Source organism: Dipodomys merriami, unplaced genomic scaffold (genome assembly GCF_024711535.1).
Source record: "Dipodomys merriami isolate MVZ:Mamm:240054 unplaced genomic scaffold, mDipMer1.0.p SCAF_1, whole genome shotgun sequence".
Classification (NCBI taxonomy): Eukaryota; Metazoa; Chordata; class Mammalia; order Rodentia; family Heteromyidae; genus Dipodomys; species Dipodomys merriami.
The window spans coordinates 88,196,946-88,215,251 of NW_027202270.1; the positions used below are offsets into that span (position 1 = coordinate 88,196,946).

An 18,306-nucleotide genomic window follows, 5' to 3' on the forward strand; every position below is an offset into this window, starting at 1 on the left:
AATGCTTAGGAACAGAACCCAAGCTCTGAAGTGCGAACACACACACACACACACACACACACACACACACACACACACACACACACACACACACACACACACACACTGAAAAGGATTGGAAAAGAGAAAGGGGAAGAGGGTTCCAGAATGCACCTGAGAAGTGGACTGGGTATCTGCTGGGAGGAGTGAGCTGAAACTCACAGGCTTAGAGTCTCTTTTTGCATCCCTCTTTTTGCATCTCTTCTGTTGGCCACCCAGAAAGCCACTTCCACCATTGTTTACCCTCCTAGATTGGGAAACACCAAGCACCCATGAGCGGAAGCCCTTGCTGATATCAGAAGTTGCTAGGTTCCAGTTCTCTTTGTTTCCACAAATTCCTGTCAGTGGTACTTTCTATCCTCTAGTGCCGTGGATATTCTGAGTGACCTTAATATACAAGGTATTAGCAAAAATGTCAGCTCCTCAAGACTTGTTTGACACTGAAAGTAAATTACTTACCCACAATGCAGAGGCAGAATGTAACTCTTCACTTTTCCTTTCAACTCTTCAAGAACAATATTTTTTCCTGAAATGTTGCTAATTATTTTCTACCTATTGATTATCCAATAAAAGGAATACAATGTAGTGAAAATGCCAACTAGATTACCTCCAAGAAGGCAATGAATTTACTTATCTCAGTAACTCTTCTGTTGGTGCCTTAGAGCAGTAAAACAAGACAAATGGGAGGTGACCAATAAATGCAACATTTGAATACAAATAAACCAACCTCAGCTGCAATTCCATATCTTTGTCTTCATTAACTATTTAATCCTTCATTGGGCTAACTGCTGGCTAAACAGGTAAACCTCTGCTTTCTCCTTACACAAGATGTAAATTACAGGATTCAATGAAGAAGTCACTGTGAGGAAGACAAAACCCATCTTGCCATCTAGGAAAGTCCTGAAAGGGTGGGTGTAGATAAAAATTCCAGACATAACCATGAGCAGTAAAACGCCTTGTGTGTGAAGAAAAGGTCTTTCTTTCTAATAAAGACTGTCAGAAGTTCTACATGGTGTTTGTGCAGATCAACTTGATAACACTTTGAATGTCTCATTATAAAATCCTCTAACAAATTATATACTGAATCAATAATTTTTTCATGGAAGTTTTTACTTCTTGGTTTCGAAGTGTATAAATCACAGGGTTCATCAATGGAAATATCACTGTATGAAAGAAAGAAACAACTTTGTCAGCTGGTAAGGCCCTGAATGGACGAGTATAAATGAAAATTGCAGGTCCAAACATAAGAAATATAATAATAACATGAGTGGTGCATGTGGATATGGCCTTGCTCTTCCCTTCAGAAGATGGCTTCCTAATGTGACATAGGATGATTGCATAGGAGGAAAGAAGCCCCACAAAACACAACAAGGTAAGCAGGCCACTGTTGAAAACCATAAGAATTTCCACCACAAAGGTATCAGTGCAGGCTAGCTTGATGACCTGAGGAACATCACAGAAGAAGTTATCCAATTGGTTTGGACCACAGAAGGGCAAACGGAGAATGAGGACCACCTGGATAATGGAGTGCACAAATCCTCCAAGCCAGAGAGCCAAAAGCATTACATAGCAGGCTCTAGGGCTCATGACAGTAGAATAGTGTAAAGGTCGGCAGATGGCCATATAACGGTCAAAGGCCATCACAACAAGAAGTAAACCTTACCCTCCTCCAAGAAAGTGCAAGAAAAACAGTTGAGTGATGCAGCCTGGGTAGGAGATCACCTTCTTCTCAGAAAAGAAGTCCACCAACATCCTGGGAGCCACAATGAAAGAGTAGGAGGCATCTAGGAAGGCCAAGTTGCCCAGGAAGAAATAGAGTGGGGCTGTGAGTCCAGGGTCTGATCTTATAGTGAGAATGATGAGAATATTCCAGAAGAATGATGAGGTAGAAAATCAAGATGAGAGCAAAAACCAAAAGCTGAATATCTCTAGAGTGGGTCAGGCCAAGGAGGATGAATTCTGTCACCACTGTGTTGTTCTTGCTCGCCATCTTCCTGCCCTATATGATATCATGTACATTGTTTAGTCTTATTACTCTATGGAGCAGAGTTACTATCATTACCTATTATCCCTTCTAGCCTATATAGTTAACATACCTCTAGCTAAGTTTTGGCAAGCCTTACATCAGCTAACATAGCATTTTTATCAGAGAGACCCAATATGGGGGTCATTTTCATCCCCTGCATTTCTCTAATTTAAAATTAAAAACAAATAAATACTTCTCTGAAAGCTTCATTGATATTCCCATTCAAGCATGCTTTCCTAAAGGACTTCTCCATTTTAGAGGCCTAGCTTCTTCTTTGCTAAGTCAAACTTTTTAAACTATAAAAGATGTTTCCTAATTGAGACATAACATAATTTCAATCATCAAGTGAATATTTTTTTATATATCGTGTGTTTAGCCTTTGTCTCAAGTTAGACCCTTTTTCTCCTCATTCAGTCTACACAAATAGATTTTTATTTCTTCTTTTTCTGTGAAATACACATGTTCTATCCTCTTGATTTCTATATTTGCATTAATTTGTAAATTTTCATGGTTTCTATGACAGACATCCTTATATAGTCTGACCACAATGTATCTACCAGGACCTCAAATAGTAAGTCTGAATATTAGAACACAGAGATTTTGCTCTGTTTGTTACCCTGGTCAAGCACCACTTCTTTCACTAATCCACATGTTCTTCATGCACTGCATTGTCATTTAGTCTCATATATTTATATACTCAGAATCCACTTGCTTCTTTGTTCCCAGATTAAATTAATTATGATTATATAAGTAACTCACATTAGGATACTATAGTTTAGAGCAGTTAAAATTGGAGGAAGAGGGAAAGGTAACTTCAGTCTAATTCCTTCATTCCAAAGATGAGAAAAAAGAATCTCCTGTGATTAGGTTACTTAAACTTACAATGAATTTTAGTTTTGCTCTGACTGACAAACACTAGAAGAATACAAGTGTACATAACACAATTTAGATGAATTTCCATCACAGCTTTCATTCTTCACTTTGCTGATTTAGAATGAGAAGTTCAACTTAATCTAAATTAAAAATATTATGCATGCTGGGTGAAAATTCTCATCCAACATTTAGCCTGCTTAGTGTAAATAAATATTTTTAAAGGTACTTATCGGTGGATTCATTAAGGTTTGAAAAGGATATTGGAATGTGTTTACATATATAATATATATCATATCATATGTATTATAAACAATGTGTATATTACATTATACATAATAGAAAATAAAATAGAATAATGTAATAATATAATTGTATTTATATAAAGAATATATAATTATATAACACATGATAACATGTATTATATATTATATAATTTTATGTATTTAATATATAATCGATTTATATGTTTATATATTATAAACTATTGCATTATTTATAATATATAATTATATATAACATATCATTATATATGTGTATATAATATATAGTATGTTGTTATATAAATATATATTACATGTAACATATTATATATATTTCCTATATATCATCATAGTTATATCACTAAATTCTTTTTAAAATTCCACATTTAATATTTGTAAATATGTAAATAGATAACATGTATTCATATATTAAATACATGATATATAAGCCTTATAAATAAATGTATTTACAACACATATTCTTTCTTTCCTGTACCTTCTCTTTTTCTGCATGCTTCTTGTCACTTTCCCATTTTCTGATGTACTTGTTTATCATATGAGTGCTATTTTTATACATAAGGAAGGTGATTAAACATTGTTATATTTTGTTGGAGTCACGGGTTTGAACTTTAAAATGTTTGTCTATGCTGTGAAAGAAAAGAAGCAGCTAACAAACCATGTATCAAGATGCAACTTATTTTCTAGCACACTAACACTAAAATCTTCTAATAAATTCAGTTTATATATCTGAAATCATCTGTTTAAATAACTGTAGAACTGAAAGAGAAATCTTTATGCACACTTCATATTCAAATTGTGGTTAGAACTGATCCAGGACTCAAGGGTTCAGGGGCTGACTGACCTCTGAATCCTTGATTTTTGCTCTTTCCTCTCTCTTTTTATTCCTTACAACTAGATTATTTTCCTTCTTTTTTTGTTTTTTTGTTTTTTTTTTTTTTGGTCCTGTCCTGGGACCTGAATTCTGGGCCTGGGCGCTGTCCCTCAGCTCTTCAGCTCAAGGCTAGCACTCTACCACTTGAGCCACAGTGCCACTTCCAGCTTTTTTTTTTCTGCTTATGTGGTACTGAGGAATCAAACGTAGGGCCTCAAGCATGCAAGGCAAGCGCTTTACCACTGAGCCACCTTCCCAGACCCCACAACTAGCTTATTTTCTTAGTTGATTTATCCATGTTAATAATTCCTTTTTCTTTCTTAATTTTTGGCTTTGTTTCTTTCCTCATCATTTTTCTACCCTACTAATTAGCCCTTATTCTTCATTATTTTCTTTTTATTCCTAAATTTCACCATGTTCTTTCATTCTAAAATTAATATGAAAGTGACCTTCCATTCTAGTCATTTACTATTAAATAACATTCTTCAAATTTACAAAATTGAGCTTCTAATGACTTTTCATTTCACTGTACATATTTTATGGCATATATACCAACTTGAATTCAATAAAACAAGTTGATATTTTTACTATTTGTGGTAATGGGGATTAAATTCAGAGCCTCTTTTAGGAGCCAAGCTCTCTACCATGACACAGACTCATTTTTTATTTAAAAGTAAATCTCATTAGTGCTAACCAAATGTTTAGTGGAGAGTCAAACGATAGAGAGGGAATATCTGTCAGCATCCTAACTAAAACTTTTAAGGTATCTAGAATTACAAGATCAATAGAATTACAAGTTTTATAGATATTCTTAAAACTGTAAATCAAGCTGGCTAGCACAATTGACTATTAATTCATTCCAATGCTGCTGGTAAATATGTAAAATTCTAATACATATAGAGATCTTTAGGAAAAATATTTCATTATTAATAAAATAAAAAGGTTGGAAAATATCCTCTAAAGTCTTTCTATGCTAGCTTTTAAGACAATATGATAGTCCAGAAAATTCCCTTTAGCTATCTGAAGCCTGAGTATTCTTCTATGAAATAAAATATTGACTCTTTCAACCTAATAGGGTTATGCTGATGTGAAGTAATGAGGTAGATCTTTTACTACTATCTTTCAATAAAGCCTGAGCTGAGTAATTAATTACTTAATTTGAGTAAGTAATTAATGAGATAAAATATAAATATTCAGTAAAGATTTCATGCTAAATTATGTATCAAGATTTTGTCATTCTATAACATTTCCTGGCAAAATCTTACATAGCGCTATGGAAAACAGAAGAAACTCCATACCTGCACAGGATGGAAGATGTCCTGATGTATATTCTGAAAAAATTATAAAATATGCTTAGTTTTCCTCAGGAACTTATGACCTACCATTTCTACATATTTCTTCCCTTTCTGCATTACAGAAAAATAACATATTTCAGTTATTTGTGTGGTCCTTAATACAGATGTCAAAACTAGTAATAATTTTATTTAGTTATGCTAATAGAATTATTGTATCTACAATTAAAGCATCAGAAATTGAAGATGTATTGGAGCAGAGGATAGAAAGTAACACACTGCTGATTTTCAGCCTTGGCTTTGATGTTTCCTACTGGAAATCTGATTTCTACTGCCTTGCTTTCCAAAACAGCAGATGAACCAGTTAAATAATTACAACGCATTTTTAACTATCTTTCCTGGTTTGGGTCTTGTAAAGTGAAGCACCCAAGAAACCTGAGCATTTAGAGATTTTGTACAAGTCTCAAAATGTATGTTTCCACCCAATTTCAATGAAGTATTAACTGATCATTGTGAACATTATTCCAAGTATTTATTGCCACATGGAAAAAGATTTCGAGGTCTTTTTTCTTTATTCTGTCCTACAGATAGCTTTTGGGATTTGAGGCTTACCCAACACATTCAATATCTCCAAAGGGAGTTATTAGCTTAACAATATTATCCACCAAAAATAGCCAAAAGAAAATATCTGAGATCAGTAAAGACTAATTTTTTTAGTGTCACCTAGTACCAACATGATTAATTCTGAGTCTGAAAAGCAACCTCCTTCCAGAAAGGACACTATATGGAAGCATATTTATTTAAAAACATTAGATCCTGAGAATAATATTATGACAAAATTTTAAATAGAGGATGATGAGACATTATTTTATATATGTATCTATGTATGTATATGTGTATATATGTATATATATGTAAAGAAAGCAAGCAGTATCAAGATGAAGCAAAAATATAAACATGTGATATCTAAATAAAATATAAAAGGATGTATCATGACGTTAGTATTTTTGCCCATTTACTTTTATTCTGCATAGCTAGAACAAAAATTAAGAGCACTTTATTTTTCCTCTAAAGACTGGGAATAAAGAAAATTAATAGATTATCAAAGAAATTGAATGTAAATCCATTCAACCTTTATACCTTTTTCTCTTTGTTTTAAGAGAAAATTGAGTTTACAAGTCAATTTATTGTGAAATACTGAACACATGTCTGTGAAATTAACATAATTCACTACCACATATGTGTTTGTTCTAATTTATTTTCACTCAAAGGCACATACTGAGAAGTAGAAAAGAGAGAGAATTAAGAATGAGAAAGAAAGAAGTATAAGAAAAGTTAAAGTAATCAAAATGCATATGAGAAGAAAGGACAAAGAAAAAAGAACTTAGACATAAAAGGAAAGACAATTCCATATATTTACATATGTAAACATATCTATACATATCTATGTATATACATGTACATATGTATACATGCATGTGTGTATATAAGTATATGTGTGCATATATATGTACATCTGTACATATATATTCATATTTACTTGTAAATGACACAGACACTAGTTCAGCCCACAGTACAAAAAGCACATAGCCATAGTAGAAAACAAATGATAAAGGATGTTATTTAAAGACAATAAGAAGTCTTTGGCTGTAGCTCAATAGTAGATCTTGAGTTCAATACATAGAATTTAAAAGAATCAAAAGACCTGAGAAAGTGAAGCAAAATGCATGAACTCCAGGAATTACTTACTGACTTACCAACTCCATCTTAGATTCAAATCTTGTCCCCAAAGATTATTTATTAAATGATAGTTTCTTCTATCTTCACAATAATAAAAATAATCCAGGACCGGGCTGGGAAGATGGCTCAGGCCTTGCATGCCTGAGGCCCTGCGTTCGATTCCTCAGCACCACATAAGCAAAAAGAAAAAAGCCGGAATGGCGCTGTGGCTCAAGTGGTAGAGCGCTAGCCTTGAGCTGAAGAGCTGAGGGACAGCGCCCAGGCCCAGAGTTCAGGCCCCACGACCGGACCCCCCCAAAAAAAATTTTAAAAAAAATTAAAAAAAAATAATCCAGGAACATACACGCCTTTTACACTGCAAAATGTAAGCTAAAATTAGCTCAATGATCAAAATTTGTACTAGAGTGGAGAGCTTTTAGTCCATCCAGGAAAGCTTTACTTTCTTCAACAGATTCAGAACTTAAAAAATAGCGATCCTTGGGCTGGAAAGGTGGCTCCGTGGCAGAGTGTTTGCCTTGTATTCCTGAGGCTCTGGGTTTGATTTCTCAGCACCACATAAGCAGAAGAAACCCATAGTGGCACTCTGGCTCAAGTGGTCGAGCACTAGCCTTGAGCTGAAGAGCTGAGGAACAGTGCTGAGACCCAGAGTTCAGGCCCCACAACTGACCAAAAAAAAAAAAGCAATCCTTGCAAGAACAAAGAAATAAGAACCCATTATATTCATTAAACATTTATAGTTTGGATAAGATAAAACATTATTCATTATTAAAATAAAACAAACAAAAATATCTGAAAAATTAAGAATATAAGGAAATTTCTTCAACTGTTTATAGAAAATACACATAGACAAAGGTGAAAGATTGATTCCCTTCAAAGACTGGGAACAAAGCAAGAGCACTGTCTGCTCTCACTATTTTTATTCAGTGTTACATAGAAGCAGTAAAAGGAATAGAGTTTCATAAGGAAAGATAGAAGAATAGTATTAGAAAACATAATTTTAAATTAAAATAATTAGAATATAAGTTTCCAATATACAACTGTGATAAGTTCTTAAGGAGATTAAAATGCTGGTTTATCTAAACTGATCATAATATATTTGGTGCATAAACTAAGTTACCACAGGTACTCCATAAATAGAATGTTGTAAATTAAATGTTTCAAATAAAATGAAAAAAAAAGGCAATCAAAGTAAACAAATGTGCTTATTAAAACTATAGGAAGGGTCAATATATTAAATTTACTGTATTTTTGTGCAATAAAAACAAGAAAATCTATGTTCAACAGTGATATGTACAATAACAGTACAGATAAACTAGCAAAATACTTCCTTTCATCTGTTTCTTTCACATCATATCAGTAAGCCATTCAGAAATGCCTCATGCTTTTGCAATCTAGAGGACAAAAAAAAGATGTGAAAGTGGTAGATGGAAAGAGCAAAAGGATGAGGAAGAGAAGGGAGATGAGAAAGGGTAATAAGTGGTGGGCAGGATCAAATCATTTTGTATACATGAAAATAAAACAACCAAGTCCATTATTTTTGTCTAATTGATATACATTGATATTTCATACAAGAGCAATGTGTGGCTGACTGAAGAATTAGGTATGTAGAGTAATTTCATACTTAAAATAAGTTCAAGTCAAGATGAGAGTAAAACAATAGGGAATCACCCTGGATCTGTCCAGTCAGAGATTTAGGGTTCTAACACACTTAGCCCCCAAGAGATTGACAAAAAGGAAAATATAAACAGAGAAAGACAAGAACAAAAGAGAATTTATACCTAACACACACAAGGACAGAAAACTGCTAAGTACCTATTCTTTATCCCCATGCCACGCCTGCAATGCTCTGGCCCAGGTCCTGACTACCACACACAGCAGCACAGATCAGCAAAGTAAGACCACAGCCTCCAAATGCAGAAAACTTTCACAACACTGCTGGTCAGCCTAGAACCAATGCCAGGAACTGTGAGTACCCTGCCTAGGACTCATCCCATGGAAGACCAGCAGTGGTGGTGGCCCAGAGTGCTTGGCTTCCCTCCCTCCCTCCTGCCCAAGAAAGGACACCATTCCTGAAGAACGCAAAGAGGCCAAAGCCTTTCCTCACACCTGCTCTACTTCCCAAAAAAAGACCACCAGGTCCAATACTAGCACCCTGCATCCTCCACAGCCCTGATCTGCTAAAGAACAGCCAAGACAATCTCCCCACATCAGGGGGAAACCACCTCTTCCAAAGCTCATGATCACCCCAAGGCTGAATCCAGCCTTTTGAGCTCCCACCTCAGATGAGAACAAGCACCTGCCAGCCCTAGAAGACCTTGCCAGCCCTGGGCTGAGCCTGGACCAGTCCACCCAGTGCAATTTAGCAGGGGGCAAACAGGCACCACCCACCAGGTGTGAGCAAGCCAGCCTGGGGGAAACAAACCACCAATCCAGGACTGCAGCCCCTCAACCCATGGGAGGTAGTTACTAGTCCAGGACCAAAAAGGTGGCAGCCTGGGATTCGGATTTGGGACAATTTCCCCCACCTCCCTGTGGGAGCCCACCCCCTCTGAGGCTCATGGAGTGCATGAAACAAAGAGCTGGTTCTTTGGAAAATTTAATAAAATTGACAGATCATGAGCAAATTTGATGAAGAAAAGATTCAAATCAACAAAATCAGAGCTGCCACAGGAAACATTACAACAAACATCCAAGAAATCCTAACAATTAAAAAGGACTACTTTCAAATCTATACACAAAAAATAGAAATAAAAAAGAAGGAAACCCTATCAGAAATGGACAAGTTTCTAGAGACATACAAGCTGCCTAGGCTGAACCAAGAAGATATAAACCAGTTAAGCAGGCCAATAACACACAGAGATAGAAGAAGTAATCAGAAGTCTTCCAACGAGGAAAGGCCTAGGCCCAAATGGATTACTACTGAATTCTAGAAGACTTTTAAAGATGAACTAACACCAATACTCTTCCAGCTTTTCCATGAAATAAAAACAGAGGGAGAAATTCCAAATTTATCTTATGAAGCCAGTATCACACTCATCCTCAAACCAGGTACAGTTCCAACAAAAAAGAACTACAGGCAAATTTCTCTAATGACACAGATGCAAAGCTCTTCAACAAAATACTAGCCAACAGAATCCAGATGCAAATAAAAAAGAACATACATTATGTTCAAGTAGCCTCACCCAACAGATGCAAGGCTGGTTTAACATATACAAATCAATAAATGTAATTCACCATGTCAATAGAGCCAAAGACAAGAACCACATGATAATGTCAATAGTTGTACAAAAATCCTTCAAAAAATACAACATCCATTCATGTTAAAAGCTTTGGAGAAGGTAGGAATAGAAGGAATATTCCTTATTATAATAAAGGCTATATATAGCAGACTGACAGCCAACATCTTACTGAATGAGAAGATTAAACTAAAACCATTTCCCCTAAAATCAGTAACAAGGCAAGATTATCGACTATTCACAATAGGCAAGATATAGAAACAGCCTATATGCCCCATAACAGATAAGTGTATCAAAAAAATGTGGTACCTATACACAATGGAATTTTATTCAGACATTAGAAAGAATAAAATGTCATTTGCAGGGAAATGGAGGGAACTAGAACAAATCATGTTAAATGAGGTAAATCAAGCTCAAAGAGACAAGCAGAGCATGTTCTCTTTGATATCTGGAAATTAGATCTAAAATGCAATAGGATATGATAAATTGTACAGTATTCTAGATAGTTTCACACATCAGACCAACAGAGGATAATCTTAGGAGAGAAACACAAAGGCTCAATGCCTAAGTGTCTCTTCATATTTATATAAAATAATATACATTGTATGGCTAGTGAAGATCTTCTCCCAGGGGAAGGGAAAAAACAAATTGTTTAAATAGGAATACAGGTGGACTCATTGCAACAATGAAATGTGCAAGATGCTATGTCAAAAAATGAACTTACAACTTTGGCAGAAAGCGGGGTGGAGTGGGGTGGGGGTAGTCTTGGAGATGGAGGGCAGAGATGGTAAGGGAAAAACAAAGGAGGAGGAGGCAGCAATGCTTGATAAGAAATGTACTCATTACCTTGATCATGTAATTATAACCCCTCTGTATGGTATTTTCACAATAAAAACACTCATTAATAAAAATTTAAATAATATACACACTGAAATGAACTCCAAGTTATGGAAACCAGAGAACCCCCTTTCAATTTTTAGTTTTTGGTGTTTTTATCTTTACCTATGAATGATGTATGCAAGAGTACATCCTCAGAAGGGTTGGGGGAAGGGTACAGAACTCGAAGGAAAAAGGATGAAAAAGTGAAGCAGTGGATCTCACTGGACATTGATTAAATTGAACTAACTACACAACTCATGGGTAGAGACAAGATGGAGGGAATGTAAGAGAATGAAGAAACAGAAGATCCTGTGTGCAAGGAAATGTATTCATCACCTTAACTCATGGAATTGTAATCCTTCTGTATATTACCTCTATAATAAGTAAGTTAGTTTAAAAAATCAGTGCAGGCTGGTTGTGAGAGGTTCATATCTATAATTGTAACTACTCAAAAGGCTGAGATTTCAGGATCACAGTGAAAAGCCATACTAAGCAGGAAAGTCTGTGAAACTCTTGTCTTACCCACCAAAAAGCCAAACATGGAGCTGTGGCTTAAGTGTTAGAATGCTATTGAGGCAGAAAGGTCAGGGATTGACCTTTAAGACTGACCATAGGCTGAGACTTCAAGCCCCAAGACACCACCCACCAAAAAAGAAAAAAATTAAAGAAAAACTAGCTCAATAGACTTCTTGTATTCATAAATATTTATTTGACAGATACCATATATATTAATGTGTGAAAAGTAATTAGTTGATGTGCATATATTGTATACATTGTATAGCAGTATCTCGACAAATAAGCACCCCTGTCACAAAGTAACCATTGTATGGAGGAAGGGAGGGAAGAATGAAGCTATTTAATGTCTATTCTCTTACTACATTTCAAGTACAAAATCAACTATTTCTTACTATAATCACAGTGTAATATGTTCAGCTCACAGAAATTGTTCATCTTATAACTGAAAGTTTCTACTCTGATAAGCATTTTGCCCATTTCTCCAACTCCTGTCTTCACCCAGGCAACCATCATTATACTCAAAGCTTCCATGAGTTACACTGATTTAGGATCCACAGGTAAGTGATATCCTACATCACTTATCTTTGTATCTGGGTTTGATTTATTTTGATTAAGGTATCTTCTAGGTTCATCTAATTTGTCACAAATTCCAGGATTCACTTTTTAAATGTTGTACTATGTATTTGTATGTATGTATTCTAACATATATATACATAAATGTGTGTATATATGCACACTCACACACATATATAAAACATTTTTATTCATTAATCTGTTAGTGGCCAAACTGTTTTCCATATCTTGCCTTTTGTGAATAGTGCTATAATGAATATGGCATAATTGATATTTCTTAGAGACACCGATGTCCTTTCCATACCTACCCAAAAGGGGCATCGCTAGATTGTATAGTAGCTCTATATTTCTTTTCTTAAGCTAGTTACATGTCACTTTCCAAATTTTCCCTTTTGTCTGCCTCATAAAAAGCACTTTGTAGCCAGGTGCCTATGACTTATGCCTGTAAACTTAACTACTCAGGAGGCTGAAATATGAGGGTTTTTATTTGAAGTCAACCCAAGCAGGAAAGCCCATGAGACTCTTATCTCCTGTTAACTACCACAAAGCCAGAAGTGGAGCTATAACTCAAATGGCAGAACACTAGCCTTGAGCTAGTGCTCAAGGACAGCACCCAGGCCCTGAAATCAATATCTAAGTTCCAAATAAAATGCATACATACATACAGACATATATATATATGTATATATACATATATATGTATATATGTGTGTGTGTATATATATATATATATATATATATATATACACACTTTGTAAACCTTTGACATATGGGTTTAATAAAACCTTAATTGTGGTTGGGGATTTATCTCAGTGGAAACATGCTTGTCTGGTGAGTGCAGGGCCCTGAGTTCAGTCTGCAGCTCTGAAAAAAAAACTGAAATATTATATGGAATATTTTTTCATCACCCAAAAATATCTCCATGATCTTTTTCTATAAATATACTAAAAAAAAGTCACTTTGTCACTACAGATTAGTGTTTTCTGATATGAAAATTAAAAGATATTTTATTTTTGAATTTTTGATTAACATATTATTTTATTTTGCATTCAATGATACCATTGGCAGCATTTTATTCAACATAATTAATAATGAGCAGTTTTGCTTGATACCACTAATATCACTACTACATCTTTAAGAGAAAACCATGTTTCATTAAATATTTAGGTTAGATATCCTTGATGTTTAACTCCATAGTTAAAGTTATTATGCCATATAAAAATAAATAATTTACTTTTGGGTTTTAAGCAGGAGGTGTCAGAAAAGTTACCACAGGGATAACTGGCTTGTGGTGGCCAAGCATTCATAGCAATGTAGCTTTTTGATCCTTCGATATGGGCTCTTCCTATTATTGTGAAGCAGAATTTACCAAGAGTTGGATTGTTCACACACTAATAGGGAACGTGAACTGGGATTAGACCTTCATGAGACAGGTTAGTTTTACCCTACTGATGATGTGTTGTTGCCATGGTAATCCTGCTCAGTAGGAGAGGAACCACAGGTTCAGACATTTGGTGTATGTGCTTGGCTGAGGAGCCAGTGGGGCGAAGCTACCATCTGTGGGATTATGACTGAACACCTCTAAGTCAGAATCCCGCCAGGTGGAATGATACCACAGGGCCTTAGGAGCCTGGGTTGGCCTTGGATAGCTGGTCCCCCTTTAGTCCCCACCAGCCCGGCCTGGCCGGCTCTGGCATCCTTGAGGGGTCATCGCCCCACCACCGCATGTCTGGACCAAGGTCCGGTGGGGAGAGCCTCTCATCCTGGGAAACGGGTGCAGCTGGAAAGGGCGCCGCCCCCACTCCCATCACACAACTCACGTTCCTGTGGAACCTGGCGCTAAACCATTCATAGATGACCTGCTTCTGGGTCGGGGTTTCGTACATAGCAGAGCAGCTCCCTTGCTGCGATCTATTGAAAGTCAGCCCTCCACACAAGGGTTTGTCTTTAATCCCACCCCACCCCCATGTGGGCGGGCAGTCATCCCAAGCCAGTCCCATCCCATCTGGTCCCAGTGGGGTGGGGTTCAGGGGCGGTCCCCTTCCCATCCATCCTGTTTCAGGTGGGGCCTCCTCCTTCTACTCCCTCTCTCGACTCTCCCATCCCGGCCTGAGGGCCTCTCACCTGCACAGCCCCGCCAGCCCAAGGCTGGGGTTGTGTATGTGTGAGGCTCGGCCAGTGTCGGCATTGGGGAGGGGGTGGACGTGCAGTTCCCGGTTTTGCCCTCATCCCCCCCTTTGCCGCCCGGGTTGTGGTTCCCGTTCCGCGTCCCCGGCGCCATGGGGAGGGGCGGTCCCGTCCATCCATCTGCTCCATCTGTCCACTTTTTCCCCCCTCTCCATGCACGGAGAGGGTGGCCGCCTGGGCGCCCCCTTCGCCGTCTTCCTCTCCGAGACACACATCGGGTTGATCAGTTGCCACGCAGGGACTTAACCAATTTCCTCCCTGCCCCCCTTCACTTTGGCACTGCTGTCAACCAATTGTAGACTTAGTTTTGGACTTAGTCTCTGGGGCTCTGGCCCCTTGTGCCTGCTACCTTCTTCCCTCCCACCAAGCCTGGGGGGGGGGGTGGTACACGCCCTGGCAGTACGGCGGGCAACCAGTTGTCTTTTGTGTGTTGTAACCATGATGACGGGGAGGAGGGCGAGTTTTCAGGACCCTTTCCAACAGTCAATGTGTTGGGAAGAGGGAAAGGGAAGGGAAGGGGAGGGGAAGAGACAGGGAGTCGGTTGATCGATCCGTCTCTCCTCTCCTCTCATACCCCCAACCCCCACACCCCCACACCCCCACCCCACCTTCGGGCTTCCCTGGAGTCCTGCCTGAACAATTGTCTTGCCCTAATATCTCTTTAGCTTCCAACCCCTGCCTGACCAGATAGTGATACCTGAAGCACTCAGCAGAAACCAGCCAGCCCAGCCAGCCAGAGGGGAATGCGAGCCATCCATCGCCCTGTCGGGGTGTACGTATGCAGGTGGCATAACCGTCCATCATCCCCACCCCACCCCACCCCACGCAGGCGATCACTCGACCTCTGCCTCTGCCCCCACCCCCACCCCTGCACCAAAATTCACAACCCTACCCTCAGAACAAAATAAAACAAATTTGCTTGAATCTCAAAAAAAATTTAAATAAATAATTTAACCACATAAGAAACTTAGTCATATTTACAGAAATGTGTCTCCACTAGAAGTAATTTATAATTTATAGCCATACTCTTTCAGAATAGTGTTCTTCTTATGTTTCCGTTTGTTTAATGAAAAAGGTAGTTGAGGGTTTTTTTTTTCTATCAACTATTTTCTTTTTTCATTCTTCCTTTCTTTTTTGTGCTGGTTCTGTGGCCTGAACTAAGAGACAAGACTGTCCCTTAGCTTTTTCCATCAAGGTTTGTCCTCTACCACTTGAGCCATACCTCCACTCCTGTGTTTTAGATGGTTAATTGGAGGTAAAGGACTTTCCCTGACTTGGCTGTCTTTGAACTGTGATCTTCAACCCTGTAAGTATAGGATTATATATTAAGCTACCAGCACCCTGACTTCACTTTTTTTTACTACAGAAAAATTTTTTTTGTGGGTCATGGAAAAGAAACGAGGACTGGTCTTTGATAATAAACATATCCATATAGTTTCCTGAATAGGAACCATATGGATATCAAGAGGGACAAAGTCATACTGCCAAGATAATGAATCCTCCTCATTTAGTAGTCTGAAAGTATAACTAAATCAACCAGAAAGGTCATAAGTAGTTAGACAAACCATAAGTAATGGCTATAATATTAAAAACACAATTATGTGTTATCTAAAACAGGCATGCTGAAAGCCTACTACATGATAGAAATGTGTGAGAAAGATATATATTTCATGCCAGCAGAGCCACAGAAAGATGGAATAACCAAGAATAACCAGTCAATGATACTTCAGGATTTTTCTTTAAAATGTATGTGTTTGCATGCAACTGGAAATGATATTGAACAGGGATAAAAAGTCAAGGTTTCCTCTCTTGGTTCAGGAAACTTATGAAAAACAATGGGCAAGGGAAATGAGAAATATATAAAGGTCTGAGATGTGATCCTTGAAGGAGTCATCTAAAAGGGGCCATCAAACAACTAGCACACACAAAGCATGGGAGCCAAATGCCCATGTGAAGAATTGGATTACATTTTGCTGCCAAGAATCAGGAAGAGTTTCTCTAATTCTCTACTCTTGGTTCTAAATAAGATCTTTGTACCTGTTTGCATTATGGCCTAATTTTTCAATGTCTCTCAAATAAACTATTACTCTTCCTTAACTTTCTTTTAGTTTGAAAAATGGAAAATTGAAAGGACTACTCCTATTTCATAAGAGCCTAAAATTGTGTATGGAGTTAATATGTAACAGAATTATTACTCTAAGTTCATAGAGGTGAAAAATGGGTAAAGATAATGAACACGTGTATAAACTGTTCTAACCAGAAGCTAAGCACAAATGTATGTTAACAAACCCAGGCACCAATTGCTCACTCCTTTAATCCTTGCTATTCAGGAAGCTGCGATTTGAGATAGTGGTTTGAAGCAAGCCCAGTGGGAAAGTCCATGACTCTTATCCCCGATAAAATACCAAAAAAAAAGTAGGACTGTGGATCAACTCGTAGAGTGCTAGCTTGAGCCAAAAGAAACTTGGGAAAAGAGCCCTGAATTCAAGCCCCAGGTCTGGTACAAAAGAATAAAATATGCCAACAGGAAAATTTGCTGTGTTTGAACTGTAACCTATAACAACTGCACACACACACACATACAAAAGAAAGAACAATTGTGGCAAGAAAAGTGAAAAGTTAATAGTAATACCTAAATATTTTCAGAATGCCTTTGCAACTTGGCACTGGTTGCTCATGCCTATAAGTGTAGCTGCTCAAGAGGCTGAGATGTGAGGATTGAGGCTTAAAACCAGCAGAAAAGTTATTTTCTTTCTTGTCAGTTGTGGGGTTTGAACTCAGGGCCTGGACACGGTCCCTGAGCTCTTTACCTCAAGGCTAGTGCTCTATTACTTTGAGCCACAGTGCCACTTCCTGTTTTTTTGTGTGGTTAATTGGAGATAAGAGACTCACAGAAAAACAAAGGAGGGGGTAACAATGTTCAATAGGAAATGTACTCATTACCTTACTCATGTAACTGTACCCCTCTGTACAGTATCTTTTCAATAAAAAAATTTTTTACAGGGCTTCACAGAGACATTTTTGCCCTATCTGGCTTCAAACTGTTATACTCAGATCTCAGCTTCCTGAGGAGTTAGGATTACAGGTGTGAGCCACTAGCACCCAGCAGCAGAAAAGTTCTTGAGATACTTATCTCCAATTAACCAACAAAAAGCCAAAAGTGGAGGTGTAGCCCAAGTGGGAGAGTGTTAGCTCTCACTCCCAAGTGAAAATAAGAGCCCCCGAAATCATGCCCCAGAATCTCCAAAAAATAAGATGATAAAAGGGAATGTCTTTGAAAAGATTTTTTTGTAGTAAAAGAGAGTTCTAAACAAAACTGGGAGGTGTGCCACAGCCTAGATTGTAAGAATGAAGCTGGACTACAGTGATTCTGATGGAAATTGGAAAAAGGCCTAACATGTCAAAAGAAAAGTAATGACTATCCCCAAAAACTTGACAGAAAATAGAGAGAAATGTCCACAACAATGACTATTTGTTGGGCAGGTAATGGGAAGAACACCTACAGACAAGAACAAGGACCTCAAGAACTTAGCTGGGGACACTTTCATTTAACTGTTGAATTCTACAATGTATTAGTCCATAATCACTTGGACATGAATCTCTGAGATGATCTTTTTCTTCTTTTTTTCTTTTTTCTTTTTTTTATTGTGAAAATACTGTACAGAGGGGTTACAATTACATGGGCAAGATAATGAATACATTTATTATCAAGCATTGTAGCCTCCTCCTTTGTTTCCCCTCCCACTCCCTTCCCATCCTCCCTCCGCCCCCCAACCCAATCCTCCACCCCCAC

At 37.6% G+C, this 18,306-nt stretch overlaps 1 protein-coding gene across 1 annotated transcript; it reads right to left on the reverse strand.

Moving 5' to 3' along the window:
• Positions 1–1,104: 1,104 nt before the first annotated feature.
• On the reverse strand, positions 1,105–2,029 carry LOC138839713 (olfactory receptor 4N4C-like). The gene is given in 2 exon segments (XM_070039311.1): positions 1,105–1,912; positions 1,914–2,029. Coding segments are annotated over 2 exon segments (924 nt in total).
• Positions 2,030–18,306: the final 16,277 nt, after the last annotated feature.